The sequence below is a fragment of the Dendrobates tinctorius genome, unplaced genomic scaffold, assembly GCF_039654945.1.
Source record: "Dendrobates tinctorius isolate UK_male_01 unplaced genomic scaffold, ASM3965494v1 ptg000070l, whole genome shotgun sequence".
In the NCBI taxonomy this organism is placed as follows: Eukaryota; Metazoa; Chordata; class Amphibia; order Anura; family Dendrobatidae; genus Dendrobates; species Dendrobates tinctorius.
Window position 1 is genome coordinate 97309581 of NW_027361738.1, and position 21109 is coordinate 97330689.

The 21109-nt window shown below is 42.4% G+C and overlaps 1 protein-coding gene across 2 annotated transcripts in view; it reads right to left on the reverse strand.

Annotated features, from left to right (window-relative positions):
* Positions 1 to 1191: 1191 nt before the first annotated feature.
* Positions 1192 to 21109, reverse strand: part of VIPR1 (vasoactive intestinal peptide receptor 1) — a 236336-nt gene continuing 216418 nt past the window's right edge. For both annotated transcript variants that reach the window (XM_073582198.1, XM_073582197.1), the window contains exons 11-13: positions 10918 to 11047; positions 10009 to 10050; positions 1192 to 8523 (exon numbers count right to left, since the gene is read on the reverse strand). In XM_073582198.1, the coding sequence (XP_073438299.1) occupies positions 8332 to 8523; positions 10009 to 10050; positions 10918 to 11047 (364 nt within the window). In that variant the 3' untranslated portion in view covers positions 1192 to 8331. The remainder of the gene's footprint in view (positions 8524 to 10008; positions 10051 to 10917; positions 11048 to 21109) is intronic.

Here is a 21109-nt window from a genome sequence, read left to right on the forward strand (position 1 = left end):
CTCCAGAAAACCTCAGTAAATTAACTGCTAGAGTGCCAAAGGTCTGCAATGCTGGAATTGCTGCAAAGGAGCATTCTCTGACGAAAGCAAAGTATGAAGGAGAAATTATTATTTCAAATAAAAAAATTTTTTTCGAACCTTGTCAATGTCTGGACGAGATTTTACATTCATTTGGCAACTCATTTGATTAATAAAAGTATGAGCTTTCATGGAAAATACAAAATTGTCTGGGTGACCCCAAACTTTTGAACGGTAGTGTATGTGTAAAATGTATTATAATGTTATTATTTGGTGGTTTTTTTCACAAGGGGCACTTTTTAAATTTGGGACAGCTATCATTTTAGGTCTCATCTTCCAAAATTACAAATGAGAGGAAAGGCAAAGAGCAGCAGAAGAGCACAGTGCAGTGCACATGATTCATTAGCTGCTCTCAGTCTCTGTTTTCTATGTCTCTACCTCTGAAGAGTGCAGCAACGGAGAAGAATTTGTCTTTGGCTTCTGCACTCTGCATAGGCAGTAAGTCAGGTGACAAATGTCACTTTATTACATTGAGAGCTTTGTCATCCCTCCATACAGAGCACCGCAGCCGATGCCTCTCAGCCAGGATCATTTGACAGTGGGAGCAATGAAATCCAAAATGTTGCACCCCTGTGCCCCTCTAACTCGAAACCATTGGGTTTTGGATGGTTATCCAGTGTCCCTTATGACAACACTGAACTGAATGAGCACAGCGAGCCTTGAAACTGAGATACGGGCGCGTTGTCAGTGTGCCTGTGAGTAGCCAGAGCACAATGACAGGAAGTCTTGTCAGAGGGACGCAGGTAGAACACTTTACCTAACGTTACTCTCCATTTTTGCATAAATAGACAATATTGAATGGGAGATCTGATTATTTGCACAGAGAGATCTTGTGTCCCTATGACAACACTGCTGTACCACAGCACATTGACAGGAAGTTTTGTTAAATGGATGCAGGAAAAGAAGCCCAAATTCTCTCTATTTTTCTACCAAAAGTAAAATGTAACTGGAGAGTTCTGACGGACTGAGCTGAGATTCAGTGTCCTCATGACAACACTGCTACAATGCGGTGTCAGGAAGTGTTGTCATGGGGTCACAGGTAAAGAAACTCTTCTTGTACAAAGTATGAAACTTTAAACCTGGCAGAGAAGTAAAATATCTCAACACGCTTCATTGCAGATGTTCTAGATGTTTTCCTTTAATAAAAAGCAAAAAAAAGTTTCTCAAATAAACAAACAAAAAACAATTTGTCATAAAATAGAGATAATAATAAAGCAACAAACATTTCTGCACCATATATACAATTCACATTGTATCAAAAACGTACATTCATTTCCTGTGCTGTTATGGTCTAGAGCCTTATATACACCATTATATACACAGCGAGCCTATAGGGGGGCAGACTGGCCAGAAACAAAAGTGAAAAAAGTCAGGGAAAAAAAAAAAAGAAAAGAAAAACTTCACATTCTGTAATCCGTCAGAAGTTACAGAGGTTTCAGCTTCTTTCTGAAGTCCTCTTGTCATTTCCCTTTTCGCATCTTTGTTCTCTTGGATTGCGTGCTTTATTTTGCAATCTTCTCCTTCTCATTGCTGCTTTTTTTTTTGTTGTAAAAATTACAAGAAAAATATTTTACTGAAATTTATATATAAAAAAAGAAAATAAATAAAAACCAGCGCTTTTTCATTTTTTCTTTTAACCTCCAGATAAAGGTGAATATTCATCCTGATTTCCGGTCATTGGCCACTTTTTCTTGGCCATAGTGGTTGCCCTAAAGGCCAACCACAACCGAAGAGTTGGTGGAAGACTCTGGACAAAAAAAATTTGGTGGGAAGTTTCATTTGGATAATCCCTCATATATTTTTTAATTCTATGAGATTTTTTTTTCGGTTTTTCTTTTTCGAGCAGTGGGGAAATTGAATTTCGTTACAGCCAGGGAATCTGATAGCAGCATGATGTTGGGGCAGAGACCCGGATTCCAGGGATGTGTCACTTACTGGACTGCTTGCTGCAGTTTTGATAGAATCCGTGTTTGCTCGGCTGTAAATGTAGCAGGGCTCGGAATGCTCTGTTTAACCCCGCCCCCACCATTGATTGGTAGCTTCCTGTGTACACTGTTAGTAAGTTGCCAATCAGTGGTGGGGGCGTGGTTTCACAGAGTAGCTGGACTGTCCTGCATGTGAGTCCTAGTCCTCTAATGATAATCTCCTGCCGATAAAACACTGATTGTATTGAAACTACAGCAAACTGCTGAGCAAGTGACACATCCTTGAAATCATACTCTCTGCCCCTACAATATGCTGCTCTCAGATTACATAACATAAACTTGCAGACAGCTTACCACTGTTTCTTTTCCCAAACGTTGTGTGTATGGGGTGATATTGCATTTTAGTCTATGGATAAAATCCGTCTTTTGGACTTACCATAGTTTTTCCAGTAGGGCATGCCTCAATGTAATAGTTGTTTGATTCATTGAATCTAACCTTTATTACTATAGTTAGAAAAAAAGTAGACTAAAAACGAAAAGTGGACAGTTCTGGGGACAGAGGGGTCTATGGGTCGGCTGCTGGTGTGGTCACATCCCTGGATATTGTAACTACTCTATAAATCTTAGTAAACGAAGAACAGAAAGGGATAAATATAAAGAATAAAAAAAACCCTTACATGTAGAATCTGGTCCTCTGCAAAAGACTAATAAAAGCTTCTTAAATATTTCTTAAGAGGTAGGGTGAGTCAATGAGGTAATTGCTTTTATAGTCGTCTAGTGCAGGGGTACGCTGTAGGCGAATTTCGGAGGGTCCATCAAATGCTCTCAGTAGCTGGTTGCAGATACAGCAGGTGCCAGCTGCCATCCTATTAATAGAGTTTAATGAAAACCAATGCAATTCTAATAAAATGCCTATGGAGGCCACGGGACAGCCTTCTGATTACAGCACAAAACTTTCTAGGGAAACCTCTTGGGGGGGGGCCTCCAACATTTTCCGATGATGCCAGCTATATTTGGGCTATAAGTAGATATATTCAAGGTCTAGCAAACTCAAACATGGCTGATTGAACCTACAAAATAGCTGCCAATACTGAGTGCCAACAGAAGGACAGCCAGGACGATATAGCTATGTGACTCTGCTGGGACGTATAGCGACACCTACATAGAGCATCTCAACACATGTAATTCTTGCCTATTCTATGCGCAATGTCCGTAAAATTAATTTAATTTACTAGTTATTTTATAGACTGAATGTTGAAAATCTACAAAGAGTGATATGCATCAAGTTATAATTTCATTGTGCTAAATATATATAAAACAATTCCTTTATAATAAATTGTATGCTATAATTGCTTAACTATATTTGGAGCTATTAGCAATCTCAAACATTTCTATAGTCATAGAGTTATTACATAAAGGGTATCATTTCCATTTTACTTTGTTTAACAGTAGAGATGTCGATAGACCCATGGCGGTCCCCCATGGCCAGAGCTTTACTTCTCATATATTCCCCACTTCCAAATTACTTTAAAAAGATACCCTAAGTAGACAATGATGATTATTATACCTGTTACTTTTTATATCCCTTTATTTTATACCAACATCAAAGGTAAAATACTAGCAATTAAACAAACAAGATGTAGACATTTGTGGGGATGTTGATAGACCCATGGTGGTCCTCAAAGGCTGCAGAACTTGTTCTCATATATTCCTCAGTTCCAGTGATTCTTCTGTTTATCACCTACTCAGGGTATTTTGAAACTATATTATTATTATTGTTATTTTTTTTCCGTCTCTGCATTTTGGTTCAAGATCACAGCTAATACACTAATAATGAAGCTTGCACAGTGGAGATACTTGTCCTGTATAGGTTTGTTAATTGCTGCCTTAATGCAAGGAGAAAGAACTAAACTCAACCCTAAAGACACATTTTAAATTCTAAAATTGTAGTACGTTGCTCGAGGGTGGGTTGTCACTAAATCCTCCTACTGCCATTATGCTGATTGGTGCATTTTAGGGAAATAGCCAGGGATGTTGAATGTGTAAATAGGTGCAAAGTGAATGGAGAGATATATTTAGAAAATATAGTGGATTCAAATAACAATCTGCACCAGAATGTGGTTCCCTATGCTGTCGGGTTCTCCAATCCTTGTACAGCCCCTACTCAATATTCATTCATATCCATGCACTTACTCACATTGCATATATCAACAATTACTGAAATAATAAAAAGGGATAATCATTTTAAGGGGCTGTCACCTACTTTTGGAAGAGAATATAGATTGAGGATACTGTCTTACATATTGATAGAAGGGCTCAACTATATTAGGTAAAATTAGGTGAAATTCAGGGGGCGCTATTTCATTGGGGTCTATGTAAAGTAAGGTGGTGAAATGTGGTACTGCAAGTTGTAAGTGTAAACGATATGCTTGAGGTCTAAGGGGTAAGGTTTCTCCTTGCGGAGAGTGACATAAGTTAAATTGTGCATTTAACCAGAAGGCCACAGAAAAACCCTCACAATATTACTGCACATTGTGAAAATAAACTCAGCTCTGATACATCGCTGTCCGTACATCCATATTCATTTTATCTGCTACAATGGAGCAGAAATATTCCGCAATCTCCGTCAATCTGCAATTTTCTCCTTGCCATCATTACATCAATGAGGGTCCGATTATTTAAAAAGCAAAACTCCGCTATCTGTGAGCGCGGAGGCGCACTCGCTGTCACTCGGACTATTTAGGTTACTTTCAGCCGATATTATAAATTCTGTTCGGTCTCTGTAGAAACAAAATATTAAATCGGCTCTAAAATCCCAGGTTCTTCATAATAAGAATCTCTGGCGCGACGTCGTTTATTGCAAGAACATTTCAATCACGCTCAGCTGAATTCTGCCTATCTCTCAGGAGGTGCCACCAGGTGATGGGCTTAAAGGGGAACTCTAGTCACCACTAAATCCTACATATCTCCATACAGATGTCCCCCGTTATAGGACTGTACAACAGAAGGCTCTAGACTCCACATTTTGTTTTCCCCCATCATGCATCATTTTTAGATTTTGGGCGGAGCTTAGTGGTTAGGTAGCCATGTGCACTTGTTACATGACATCTGTGTAGTAAAACAAGTATTAAAGGGATTATCCACCAGGGAAAAATCATCAAGGTCTAGATGTAACATAAAGGTGATAGAATAATCCCTTTAAAAAAAGGTAGAGTGTGACATGTTGGCTGAATTTGGAGAACCCCTTTAAATATACCTCCTCATCTTTCAATAGCTGCCCAAGAAAATCTCACAACTCCCCCCAAAATGCCCACTTTTGCCATATTTCCACAAACACTTTCTGTTTTTTGGGGTCATTTTGCCAAGAAGTCCAAGAAAACAGAACCAGTTGGAAGGAAATCCTTAAAAGAGAACCCGTCACTTCGATTTCCCACATTGAAAGTTATCATTTGACTTTTTACTCACAAGTAGTCATCTGGGCGGGGCCACTCCTGGAAACAGTCACGGGCTAGAATCAGAACAATGTTGTCTCTTTTCCTGCTGTGTCGGGTTTGGTTGTCGGACATTTGCGCATGCACGCTCCAGATGACAGGACACCGATGAAGATTCCTCGCCTTCACTGCACATGCCCGGGGAGCGGAACTAAACAGAGCAAAATACCCACAACCACTGTGTGACTATTCATGGGAATGTCCCGCCCAGATGACTAGTAATCAAAATAGTGCATGCACCAAATTATAACTTTTTTTTTTTTTTTTAAACTATGCCTTTAAGAAAGTTTACACAGGACTTTCCCTTTAAAGGTGTGAAAGAGGTTAATAACATTATTATGCAGTTTATTGTGGAAGATTTAAAGTGACAGCAATCCCTTTAAAAAAAGGAGGAGGAGTCTTAAACATTTGTAAATCATGTGTCCTGGAGACCACAGAAATGAGTTGATACAATGTATAAGCCCTAGTGTAACACTAAGAGCAGGTCTGGGACAACTTGAGGACAGTTTTCAACTTTGACTGGGGTTCCCCTTTAAGCCTTAGATCAGCCACCTGTATACATACATGGTAGTGCTGTAGGTGTCGGAGGGCGGGGGAGGGCGGATATCTCATTTTATGGATCTCATAAACTTCCATAATAACCTGCAAATAGACACATCGTATCTCAGAGAGGCAAATAGAAGCTGCCGATCCATGGAAGCTCATTTACAGGGACGATCTAGAAATGTACAGCTACGCTAATCCTGTGCATTGGAAATATCTCACGGCTGCGACCTCAGGAGTCAGGTATTTCTTACGGAAAGAGAAGGTGTGTATACTTTTGCAACATTCATTTTATTGCTTCAATGCATCTAAGATTAAAAATGAAGTCCCCTAGTCAATAGACTTGATTAAAACTCTTCTACCGTTTTTTGTATACAGCTCCGCTTCTGACCATATCACCATGGCTACAGAATAACCCTATGTCGTCTGATCTCACCTACCCCTCTTCTAGTGTCTGCAGGTCAGAGAGTGAGGAGTGACAAGGAAGGCAGGATCTGACTACAGGCAGGGTTTGTTTGTTGTCTGTAACCATGGAGACAAACTGATACTTTTCAAAGTCAGAGAACTGTTGCCACTCACCGACCAATAGAATGTTATGTTCCATGTAGTTTAAAAGCTTCGTGGAGCCCAACGGGGAGTACAAGGAGAACATCTGTACTCCATGTTATGCTCCATAGACCGCTGAGTGCAGCTTCTACTCAAGATTTTTTGTAAAGTTGCTTCATTTTTGTATTTTCAATTAAAAATGTACACACCCTTTAATGTTTAGCGAAGTCGTCCACATAAATGTTTAGAAGTTGCAGGAGACTTAGTCTCATTAGCAGCTGTAAATGCCAAAATACTGTAAAATTTCACTTCCTGAAGGTAGAAACACTTAAAAAAAGGGATATTTCCCATATTTCTAGACTTTCACCCATTTTGCAGATCCCTTCTTGGTGATTAACGTAAGGATTCCCCCATTTCTGATGGACATTTTATTCCGAAGTTATTCTAATTACAAGATAAAGAGCTGGGGGGGGCGCTGTTTCATTGGAGTCTAAGAGAAATTTACAACAGCAGTTGTGGTGGAAGGTGGTACTGCAAGTTAAAAAATATAGTTTGAAATTACTTTGAATGGGAATGGACAGATCAATACTTCCTGAAAATCAGGACCGGAACTACAAAAATAAATACATTCTATCACACTATAGATGGTACTGCTCCTTATACAATTAATGCAGCATAAACCTGGACTAACTGGTAATATATGGAATATGGCTCCTTCTACACCCTGGAGACAAAATGTGAAGTCTCACATATTTATCCCATTAGATCAGTTTTCAAAACTTCAAAAAACTTTTTTTTTTTTTTTTTTTTCTCTTTTAGTTTGGCATTATGTTAGGGTCAAACATTTCTATTTGCTTTCTCTCTAGGTTTCCCGTAAGGATTGTTTTAACCCAGGCACAAATTTATTACTAGTCATATCTTATATATTTTTCTTCACGCACAATTCCCCCCCCCCCAAAAAAAAAAAATAAAATAAAATCTGTCCAGAAAATACGATTTACACAAAAGTAGCTCCAAAAGTTAAAAATAGCACAAAAAAAAAAAAAAAATAAATTCACTAAACTCCGGACTGACAACACCGCGGAGCCACGAATGTGATCCAGTCAGAGGCTGAAAACTGCCCTCCGAAAATAGAAAAAATACAGACGCTTTGTACAACGTCTTGTGCATTTTCTGAAATTTCTATCTAGATGATTTGATTTTTACTTAAACGCTAGAAAAAATTTTTTTGTGTACTTTTGTGTTTTTTTTGCTTTTTTTTAACATTAAATATAAAATGGATCCAGAAACCCAGATGGATCATTTCTTAGCTTATCAGATTTCCCTCTATGTTCGCTCATTCCGTCCATTTACATCTTTTCTTGATGCTTTAGTTCGTACTCCAAGTCAAAGATTAAATAAATATATTTAGAACTTTTTGTTTTTTTTTAACTTTTTTTTCTAAAATTCCAAAATTTTGCTATTCTTAAGATTTTCCTTTGTTTTTAAGATTCACTCAAGAAAGTTTTGTAAGACATTCCAGTACGAAGCCAGAAAAACTCCAAGTCTTTTTTCTGTCTGTAAAGTTTGCAATGGTCCGCTTGGTCCAGGAGAGTGTATCGGGGGGTTACGCAAACCCTCTAAAGTGCAATCTTAAAAAAAAAAAAAAAAAGTGTGTCCAGGCTTCCTGCTGAATCCACTTCAAGGCGGTGACGTCACCATTTGGCATAAAGTCTCGCACCAAACTTGTAAGCTTGATCCTTCCTACTTCAGACTAAAGAAAATTCTGCCTGGAATCCGGAAGATCTCCGGGTCTTGGGGCTGCATTTGGTCAACATGGAAATCTGGGTGCTGAAGTTGGTCCCATTGCTGCCCAGTGAAGGGTGGTGATATTTCATGTCCTTTCCTGGACACCGCTCAAGGTGCCATCTCCGCCATTTACGTTTTAGTTCTGCTTGAACCTAGAATATTAAAAAATAATACAAAAAAAAGATACAATATCTAAAATTCAATTAATCTAAAATATATATATATTATTTTACAGATTATTTTCTTATTTATCCACTTCCGGACCACCTATAGACTTTAAACATCTGGGTGGTCTGTGTTCTACTCTGCATTAATGAAACGGCACCGCATACCAGGATAGCTGCGAGAGCATCGAGCTGGCTCTTAGGTACAACCAAGCTCCTCATAGGAAAGGCAGGGATGGTTTATTACCATTTCTGCCTTCTAAATCTCAGAACAAGTGCTATTGGTGCTTCCTCCTCCTGACCTAGTGATCACAGGGTTTAGGGAAGGAGCAGGACCTGCCGAGTCCTAGAAGATCCAGTTAGCTCCGCATTGCAGCCAGAATATTGAATTTCCACTGTAACTAGGGCTAACATACCTGCCCCAGTTACAGGGTAAATCAGATTTGGAAAAAAAGTATTTAAATGTTGAAATGTCCCTCAATGGTGTTTTATGACATTATGGGGGGTCATAAGATGTAAAATAACTAAAAAGTAGGTAAAATACATTAGGAACACTCCTAATCCAAACCAATGTTACTAGCCCTGTCCTTATAAAAAAAAAATTAGAAAAAGTCTTGTCCAATATGTAAAAAATGAAAGGGGAACAAATTTTAAATGAAAATGATTAAAAATGACAAAACAAAAATGAAGCCTCCCATATCAGGGAAAAAAAAAGACGCAAAAAAATTTTAACAACCATATGAGAAAATTTTTACAGTTTAGTTGCACGAAAATTCCCCGGGGTAAATGGCCTGGTATTAAACTGGTTAAATAGAGCTAACATATTCCATAGAACTCTACAGATAATATCATCGCTTCAATACCCACAGAAATTAATTTCCAAATTATCTGTGTGTTTTGGGATTTGAGCCCTAGAGCTGCAAAACAATAGCGCTAATCAGTGATGTCTCTGGTGAAAGAGCTTCTACAATGTTACTGTAAAGGGGAAATTAGGGCGCCAGAAGGTGGTTTTGACTGCCTAACAAGCCACTCAGGAGTCAGCTATGATGGGTCATGAGAATAAATCAGGACTTTTATACAATTAGCAATGACAATTGCATTTTTAAATATTTACACAAGTTACATAACAAACATAGATAAAATTGTGACTACCTGCAGCCACCACTAGGGGGAGCTTAGGAGCTTACAGTATACAGTTTATATATTGATCTCAATAATAACCCTGTATGCAGTAAGCTCCTGAGCTCCCTCTAGTGGAGGCTGCAAGTAGTCACAATTTTATTATTCACATATATAGTATGTCTAAGCAGGTTGCGCATTAAGGAAAGGAAGCACCGACTACTACATGGATAAATTAAAAAATTGCTCAAAACAAATTTGTCACCTGAATTTAAAGAACTTGTGCTCAAGGCAAACTATTTTAAAAATATAATAATATTTGAATTATTTAAATAAGAAATTGTTTCTTCTTACCTCTCCATTTAGGAAACAATACAGAATCGCCACCACGAAACCCTAGAGAGAAAACAAGAAACATGAACTGCTACATATAGACATACAAATGCAATGAAAAGTATATGACGAGGATGTCATGTCCCCCTGGAAGATCTAGAGTTAGACGGTCACGTCAGGTAATGAATCGCAGGTTTTCTTTAGAGATGGTGTGATTTAGTTTCCTCTGGTGCTGCAGAGGTTAATGACCTTTCCTATGCTGGTCAGAAACATGCAGCTCCATTTCAGCTGCTTCTGATCTGGTCATTACCTCTTCCTGTATAAACTGTCAGACCCCCTCATGGGGTGGGGGAGGGGACAAGTCAGGGTTTAACATAAGCATAGCAAGGTTGGAGACTCAGGCCTCTCTACCTTCAAGAGTACCCCTGGGACAGGGATAGTCCCAGGACCAGTTTGATGCCCCCCCTTCCTTACTGAAGACTGTCAAAGCATGACAATGTATCAACATCACAAAGGTCAGGGCTGTGAATTGATAGGGTTAAGCCCTTAAAGGAATATTCTCAATAACTTCACAATGGCTCGAGATTCGACCGATGGGTCCTCCAACAATTACGAAAACTGGAGATCTGAAGGCCCCTGTGTGAGTGGAGCAGTGGTCTATCATTCTCAATGGGACCGCCAGATATAGCTGAGAGCAGCGTTCAGCTGGTCTTCTGCACTCCCTTAGGAGTGAATGGATCTGATGTGTGCACCATCGATCAGCGCACTGTTCACACAGAGTCCCCATTCTCAGGATCGGTTGGACCCCCCAGCGATTAGGAAGTTGTCCCCTATCTCATTGGGTAGAGAAGAACTTCCAAACTTGCCGAATGTTTAATGATTTGGTGATTTCGCCCTCGAGTGCAATGTGAACACGTCTTCATTTCTTACCTGGAAGGAGCCGAGAATGAGCTCAAAGACCATCTTCACCTCCACCTTGTAATGGTCCGGGAAGAAGGCGAACACGATGTAGTGGATTCCAAACAGTGGGATTAGGAGAAGAGTCGACTTCGCCAGTCTCCTGGAAGACACACGGATATTAATTAGCCATTACTGCCTGTCCACTCAGGAGCAGACCTCTTCTAGTTATTTCCAGACCCTCAGGAGCTGCGCTCCCATGAGCGACGGCAGATTTCGGCTGCGCCGTTCTCACACTATGTTCTCTAAGAAAAGAAATAGAATAAAGGAATAATCCGAGCAAAAGTAGAAAACACCAAACGTATTAAGTCACGGTCCCTAAAGGGAGGGATCATGGACCTGAGTAGAGGAAGGATCATACACGCGAGGCTTAGATACACCACAACTCAATAGATGGAGTCGAAGGAATGATATCAAAGAAGAGTGAACACAGATCATGAAAGGTAACAGTAGAAATATGAATGGAGCTCTGGATGTGATTAAAGTAAAAAACATGATGTAACGGCAGAATTGTGAATGCAGCTCCGGGCGTAACTGTAGTACAAGAAATGAAATAACAGTATTATTATTATTATTATTTATTGTTATAGCGCCATTTATTCCATGGCGCTTTACATGTGAGGGGGGTATACATAAAAACAAGTACAATAATCTTAAACAATACAAGTCATAACTGGTACAGGAGGAGAGAGGACCCTGCCCGCGAGGGCTCACAATCTTCAAGGGATGGGTGATAATACAGTAAAACATGTTACTGCAGCTCTAGAAGTGACTTTTGTATAAGGCACAAAGTAACAGTGGAATTGTGAATTCTGGATGTAACTGGAGTAGAGAATATGATATGAAATTAGAAACATTGCTGCAGATCTGTATGTGGTTAGGGTGTAAGATATGAAGAAACAGCAGAATTGTGAGTACAGCTCTGGAAGTAAATACAGTGCAGGGCACGGGATACCAATATAAATGTGGTTGCAGCTCTGGATGAGACAAGTATAAGGCATGACATAAGAGCAGAATTATGAATACAGCTCTGGATGTGCTTGCCATGATGATACATTAGAAACATGGCAGCAGCTCTGGATGTGACAGAGGTAGAAGATATGATATAACTTGAGGCTAAGGTAACAGAAATTTACTTCTAGGCTCAGATGTCTGCTGCTCCCCATGCTTTACACTGCAGCACAGCATAAGCTGGTTATTATTACAGCAGTGACGTGATGAGGTACCGGCTGTAGGTGAACTGTAGAAAAGGAGCTGCAGCGCGGGGAGAGGCTTTTAAGGGAACATGATTTCCAGAACAAATGACCCTTACAGTAATTTATGCTCAGCAATCTCAGCCATTTGATTTCTGGACGCTCGTCCCGGCTGACGCTGCAGCTTTCGTCACCGCACTCCGGTTGTTAATGTCCTCGGCAGATATTAAATGGGAAATGTAAATTGATTTACTCCCTCCCTGTGCACTTCAATTGGTTTTATGCTCCAAGACGACTCAGAGTGAAAGGACTTTACCTAATTAAAACCGTCCTAATGGTAAGTAGAATAAATGGCGCCTGACTGTCTCCAGACACATCCAAAGATTACACCCGTGACTAGAAGAGCCCCTTACACCGAAGACTAGATGAGCCCCTTACACCGAAGACTAGATGAGCCCCTTACACCCAAGACTAGAAGAGCCCCTTACACCCATGACTAGATGAGCCCCTTACACCCAAGACTAGAAGAGCCCCTTACACCCATGACTAGATGAGCCCCTTATACCCAAGACTATATTAGTCCCCTACACTCATGACTAGAAGCCCTTACACCCAAGACTAGATGAGCCCCTCACACCCAAGACTAGAAGAGCCCCTTACACCGAAGACTAGATGAGCCCCTTACACCCAAGACTAGAAGAGCCCCTTACACCCATGACTAGATGAGCCCCTTATACCCATGACTATATTAGTCCCCTACACTCATGACTAGAAGCCCTTACACCCAAGACTAGATGAGCCCCTCACACCCAAGACTAGAGGAGCCCCTTACACCCAAGACTAGATGAGCCCCTCACACCCAAGACTAGAGGAGCCCCTTACACCCATGACTAGACGTGCCCCTTACACCCATAACTAGAGGAGCCCCTTACACCCATGACTATATTAGTCCCCTACACTCATGACTAGAAGCCAGTTACACCCAAGACTAGATGAGCCCCTTACACCCAAGACTAGATGAGCCCCTCACACCCAAGACTAGAGGAGCCCCTTACACCCATGACTAGACGTGCCCCTTACACCCATAACTAGAGGAGCCCCTTACACCCATGACTATATTAGTCCCCTACACTCATGACTAGAAGCCAGTTACACCCAAGACTAGATGAGCCCCTTACACCCTGACTAGATGAGCCCATTACACCCATGAATAGATGAGCCCCTTACACCCATGACTAGATGAGCCCCTTGCACCCATGAATAGATGAGCCCCTTACACCCAAGACTAGATGAGCCCCTTGCAGCCATGACTAGATGAGCCCCTTGCAGCCATGACTAGATGAGCCCCTTGCAGCCATGACTAGATGAGCCCCTTGCAGCCATGACTAGATGAGCCCCTTGCAGCCATGACTAGATGAGCCCCTTGCAGCCATGACTAGATGAGCCCCTTGCAGCCATGACTAGATGAGCCCCTTACACCCATAACTAGAGGAGCCCCTTACACCCAAGACTAGATGAGCCCCTTACACCCAAGACTAGAGGAGCCCCTTACACCCATGACTAGAGGAGCCCCTTACACCCAAGACTAGATGAGCCTCTTACACCCATGACTAGAGGAGCCCCTTAGACCCATGACTAGAGGAGCCCCTTACACCCAAGACTAGAGGAGCCCCTTACACCCATGACTAGAGGAGCCCCTTACACCCATGACTAGAGGAGCCCCTTACACCCAAGACTAGATGAGCCTCTTACACCCATGACTAGAGGAGCTCCTTAGACCCATGACTAGATGAGCTCCTTACACTAATGACTAGATTAGTCCCTTACACCCATGACTAGATGAGCCCCTTACACCATTGACTAGATGAGCCCCTTACACCCATGACTAGATGAGCCCCTTACACCCAAGACTAGATGAGCCCCTTACACTAATGACTAGATGAGCCCCTTACACCCAAGACTAGACGAGCCCATTACACCCATGACTAGATGAGCCCCTTACACCCAAGACTAGATGAGCCCCTTACACTAATGACTAGATGAGCCCCTTACACCCATGACTAGCTGAGCCCCTTACACCCATGACTAGACGAGCCCATTACACCCATGACTAGATGAGCCCCTTACACCCAAGACTAGATGAGCCCCTTACACCCATGACTAGATGAGCCCATTACACCCATGACTAGATGAGCCCCTTACACCCAAGACAAGATGAGCCCCTTACACCCATGACTAGATGAGCCCCTTACACCCATGACTAGATGAGCCCCTTACACCCATGACTAGATGAGCCCCTTACACCCATGACTAGATGAGACCCTTACACCCATGACTAGCTGAGCCCCTTACACCCAAGACTAGATGAGACCCTTACACCCATGACTAGCTGAGCCCCTTACACCCAAGACTAGACGAGCCCATTACACCCATGACTAGATGAGCCCCTTACACTTGTGACTATATGAGCCCCTTATACCCAAGACTAGATGAGTCCCTTACACGCATGACTATGTAAGGAGGTGTCAGAGACCCTCACATGCCTCCTCTCCCCTAGTAGCTGCTCACAGGATAGCGTGCGGCACCTCATTGTTTATTAATGTGAAATGTAATGTTTATGTACTATAATGTCATGTGTCTGTCTGGAACTGTGTAAAGGCTTAAGGGGGTTTTACACATAGCGATATCGTTAGCAATATCGCTAAAGCATCACCGATTTGGTGACGCAGCAGCAATATCGCTAGCGATATCGCTATGTGTGATACTTACCTCCGACCGGCTCCCCCACTGTCTGTTGCTGATCGCGCGAGATCGCGCAGCTCCATTTCTCGTCAGGCGCTTCCTGCTGGGCTTCCAGCTGGCGCCGATGAGCGACGCGTGGACGCGGACGGGAGGACGTCAGGATCGCCGCATCTGAAAGGTAAGTAACGATCGCTGTATCGCTGCTGAATCGCTGGTGAGATCTGCCTGTTTGGCAGCTCACTAGCGACCATTTAGCGACGCACCAGCGATCCTGACAGGGTCATATCGTTGTCGGGATCGCTGGTGCATCGCTAAATGTAAAGGGGGCTTTAGAGCTAGGGTAGGATCTTAGATAGTATAGGACTGTAAGGGGGGCACATTAGAGATAGAGAATAGAGTAGGAAAGATAAGAGTGGTAGTTAGGTATAGGCAGCAAGGGGTTATTCAATGGGGAGGAGTTAGAGCAGAGCAGGGCAGAGTCATAGGGATATAGTAAGGACACTTTCTGATAAGACAGCAGAGCCTTGCCCAGCGCAGGGTACATGCAGTAGTGAGTCCAGACGGATTGCTAGCCATGGGGATAAAGTTGCGGAGGCAGTAAGGGGCCCCAGGCGAGAACACTTCAGTCGGGCACCAGCTCAATGGGACCATCCCCAAGAAGGATCGAGGGTCTACGACCAGGGCGGAAGCCGCTGAGATGGTGTTTCCGGCACGTTTCTCAATTAGAATGGGACGAGGGGCTGACAGGGAGCTGGTGACTTTGAAGACACAAATGGGACACAGACTGTCCAGCGATACGGCAGGGATTGGCGGGAAAAGGAAGCTGATAGAGAGGACAGAGGCTGCCCGGATGGCAGGGAAAGAAAGAAGACGTCTCTGTGTCTAACCTGTGCTGCCAATGAGATGGATGCCCTATTGTTTAGTAAAGTTAAATTGTTGGAAAAGAATTGTGACTATGCTATGTTTTGTGGAGCCGGAGTGACAGAACTGGAAAGGACTCTGACATTGACCACAAGTGGTCTGCTGCGCACGCTGCACATGCAGTAGAAGAGACATTGTGTTTCATCTGTGGGGAGCCAGGGTGTGGGAACCGTACAGCCCATTGCCACGACTACCACCCTGGCCGCCTTACAACTACATGAGCTCCTTACACTTACTCCCATGACTCGTTGAGACTTCCCAACACTTGAGTTCTGATTTATGGGATATTTTAAGTCCCGGCCTGAAATACATAGCTTTGTCCACAATGCCTCCAAGAAAAGCCCCTTGCATAAGATCTGCCCTTGTGCGACGACAGTTCCATAAATCTAGCTGATTTTTCCAAATTGAATAACTCCTTCTCCAGCTATAAGCTGAGGTCAGAGCCCTCCATGATCGCCGGCAATCACCAGCAGATGCAGCAGTAAATGAAACATTACACTTTTCTCCATGAAATCAATGGGTGGAGATGCTTTTTGTCGCCGCTTTCCGCTTGGTGAGGGTCCTGAATTTTTACCACTTTTGAGCTTCAGATGTGACCACTTTTTTATACGTTTTGATGCAGCCAGGAGCTGACGACGACCCGTCCGCCGAGTCACAGTAATATCACAAGCGAGAGTCACATTACCACTGGTAGGTAAATGTCACGAGCCGTAAAGGGCAAGCAGCAATTTTTCTGATACTCAGTCGCTTCCTGCAATCATAAATTTGCATTCCTTTTCATGCCAATCTGCTTGGCTTGCATTGCGATAACAGTGGAGAAATGAAATAAAGTCTATTTTTTTTGTTATCATGTATATAAGGTGGGGGGAGATAATTCTGCCCTAAGGTTCCCCGTGCTACTCCTCGGCACTGTATATACCGTAAATTGATTTTCTGACAGCAAGGAAAAAAAATGACTTGTGACCACATTTCCATATACCTAGACACAGGAACAGCTAACACCCTGCAAACAGCACCTTATATCTCAGCATCCTGGACTCTGGTGAGAAAATCTTGGGGAAGAACGGAATACTTGGCTATTGCAAGCATTTTTCTGCTATTTAGATCTCAGTCAGAAAAACAACAACAATGTAAATCTGATTGAACAAACAGCACCTTATAGCTCAGCTTTCCAGTGCGTAGGATATGCAGTCATGGCTGAAAGTGTTGGCACCCTTTAAATTGTTTGCAAAAATGAAGTATTTCTCCTTGAAAATTATTGCAATTCCACGTGTTTTGTTATACACCCGTTTGAGAAAGCAGGGATAATATTCATACGAAACGCGCGTTGGGGACGGAATCATCAGATTTTTTAATTGTGTCCTCTCCAATTACAGGGTAATATGTCTTGATATTATGTGTATACCTTTTCTAACCAGTTGTGGCATCACATTATGCATGCTATTGAAATGTTGGTGACATTTATTTACTTATTTATCCATTATGTCATTTTTCCACTGGTCAGCAGAATCAAAATCTCTCTTTGACCATTGACTCTACCCCTATTTATGGTGTGTGAATATTACAATTTTGGAAATGACTTTTGATAGTTACATCTGTGTTTGCCTTATATATATTTTTAGAACTTATGGCTATTATGTCCTTTAATAAAAATCAGTCTTTTAACCATTATATTCCATATTTCTCCTGTTTAAGCCATGTTTATTTCCTGTGTGTGTATTCGACTCATTGCTGTAACTTCAGAACTCTCCTGTGCTTTGTTTCCATCCATTTCTGGGGAATTCTTGAACTATATTTGGGACTTTGTTCTACTGGAAGACTCATGACCAAAGACATAAACCCTGCTTTCTGGCACTAAGCATTACATTGTGACCCCAAATCCTTTAGTAATATTCAGATTTCATGATGCCTTGCATACAGTCAAGACACCCAGTTCCAGAGGCAGCAAAACAACCACAAAACATCTTTGAACCTCCACCATATTTGACTGTAGGTACTGTGTTCTTTTCTCATTCTGTTTTTGGTAAACAGTAGAATAATGTGCTTTACCAAAAAAGCTCTATCATGGTCTCATCTGTCAACAAGATGCTTTCCCAGAAGGATTTTGGCTTACTCACATACATTTTGGTAAACTGCAGTGTAGTATTTTTATGTCTCTGTGTCAGAAGTGGGGTCCTCCTGGGTCTCCTGTCATAGCATTTCATTTAGTTCACATGTCGATGGATAGCTCGTGCTGACACTGATGCACCCTGAGCATGCAGGAAAGCTTGAATTTCTTTGGAGCTTGATTGGGGCTGCTTATCGATCACCTGGCCTATCCTGCATTGCAACCTTTCATCAGGTTTTCTCTGCTATCCACGTCCTGGAAGATTAGCTACAGTGCCAGGGGTTGTAAACTTCTTGATTATATTGCGCACCATGGACAAAGGAACATCAAGATCTCTGGAGATGGACTTGTAACTTTGAGATTGTTGATATTGTTCAACAATTTTGAACAATTTTTGAACTTATGAATTTTTAAACAACAATTTTGGTTCTCAAGTCCTCAGACAGTTCTCTTCTCCTCTTTCTGTTCTCCATGCTTAGTGGACTTAGTGCACTGTGTGTCTGTTTGCACAGACAGACAGTGCAAAGATTGAGTCAACTTCTCCCCTTTTTATCTGGTTTCAGGTGTGATTTTCATATTGCCCACACCTGTTGCTTGCCACAGGTGAGTTTGAACAAGCATCAGATGCTTGAAACAAAGTTGTTTACCCACTATTTTGGAAAGGTGCCAACAATTTTCTAGGAAAAATACTTCATTTTCTGGAACAATTTCAAGGGTGCCAACTTTTTCGGTCGTGATAGTATGTGGCCATTGATGTTAACTGCAGTCAGTCTTACATTTCCAGGTTTACTGTCAAATTTACATATTCAACCAGAACTAAAAAGAACTGATTGCCGAGACGGATAGCAAGCGATACCCTGCAACAGTCCAGACCTCAGCTTCCGACACATCCGTAAGTATGATGGGGTAACTGCATATTAGGGGCAATAATTGAATACTAAAATGTTTAACCTCGGAGAAAATCTGTGGTTGAAACCGAAAAGCACAAACGGCAAACTGCGGCCAACATCTTGCAAACAACACCCCATATCTCAGCTTCTTCAAAGCCTATACATGTGATGTGGAGGACTGAAGAGTTAGAATAAGTTTCAATATTGAGTAGATTTAGTCTTTAAATTGAAGCAGGGATCACAACCCTGCAAACAACACCCTATATCTCAGCTTCTTGGACACTAATAATAACGCTCATTCCTACAGATCGCAATCACAAGTTTCCTTGCTGGTTATATTTAGACATTTTAAAATGAAGAAGAAATCACTAATACTCCACAGAGACCAATACCCCACCAACAACACTCCATATCTCAGCTTCCACAGAGTCTGTACGCCAAGATATTCTGGAATGGGATATAGGGATTAAAAGGTAAACTGGATTTCAGCTTTCAGCATAAAATATATCATGTCAAAGAAAGCAGAAAACAGCAAAAGACACTGCAAACAGCAACTAATACTTACCATAATTTAAAAAAAAAAAAGATCTATTTTTGTTCAAGATACAGTGCCACTCTTGGCCGTGGCAATGTCTGGTACTGAGCTCCGTTTATGTGATGAAGTGCAATACCACACATGACCTACAGACAAGGGTGGTGCTATTTTTGGAGTAAACGCAGACCCTTTTACTCTAATCCTGGAAAAGTCAGTTAATTCATAGACAGAAAATATCAGAGAGAAATCCTGGATCCTGAGATGTTTTATTTCTGCTGTTTAGTTTCTGCTAATCTGATGAATCTCTGGAGATAAAGAGGACGGAAGAGATTCTCGGTGTTATTATAAGGGGATGCGCGATGCCACGCTCGGATTTCCTGCTGGGATACTCTGTGTCTCATCCTCGCACTGGATACATTCTGGATTGGATGCTGCAAATAAACACTTCACTGGTACAGACTGGATACATCGGGTAAACTATTTAACCCTTTCCTGCAGTGGATATCACAGTTACAATTTAACAATTTCTACACTTTACCCAGAAGTTGTATAAAACTGATACATTCTCCACCTCCAGATACTGTTTAGGGATAAGTCCCGTTTTTATGATTGTGATGCTCTGCAGGAAACTCCTCAGAAGACCAGCCGATTACTGGGAACACCCCACAAGACCTGCTGTATACTGGGAACACCCCACAAGACCTGCTGTATACTGGGAACACCCCACAAGACCTGCCGTATACCAAGAGCACCTCACAAGACCTACCAAATACCAGGAACACCCCACAAGACCTGCCGATTACTGGGAACACCCCACAAGACCTGCTGTATACTGGGAACTCCCCACAAGACCCGCTGTATACTGGGAACTCCCCACAAGACCCGCCGTATACGGGGAATACCCTACAAGACCTGCTGTATACTGGGAACACCCCACAAGACCCGCCATATATCGGGAACACCCCACAAGACCTGCCATATACCAGGAACACCCCACAAGACCCACTGTACACTGGGAATACCCCACAAGACCTGCTGTATACTGGGAACACCTCAAAAGACCTGCTGTATACTGGGAACACCTCACAAGACCTGCTGAATACTGGGAACACCCCACAAGACCTGCCGTATACAGGTAACACCCCACAAGACCCACCGTATACTGGGAACACCCCACAAGACCTGCCGAATACTGGGAACACCCCACAAGACCCGCTGTATACTGGGAACTCCCCACAAGACCCGCTGTATACTGGGAACTCCCCACAAGACCCGCCGTATACGGGGAATACCCTACAAGACCTGCTGTATACTGGGAACACCCCACAAGACCCGCCATATATCGGGAACACCCCACAAGACCTGCCATATACCAGGAACACCCCACAAGACCCACCGTACACTGGGAATACCCCACAAGACCTGCTGTATACTGGGAACACCTCAAAAGACCTGCTGTATACTGGGAACACCCCACAAGACCTGCTGAATACTGGGAACACCCCACAAGACCCACCGTATACTGGGAACACCCCACAAGACCTGCCGTATACAGGTAACACCCCACAAGACCCGCTGTATACTGGGAACTCCCCACAAGACCCGCCGTATACGGGGAATACCCTACAAGACCTGCTGTATACTGGGAACACCCCACAAGACCCGCCATATATCGGGAACACCCCACAAGACCTGCCATATACCAGGAACACCCCACAAGACCCACCGTACACTGGGAATACCCCACAAGACCTGCTGTATACTGGGAACACCTCAA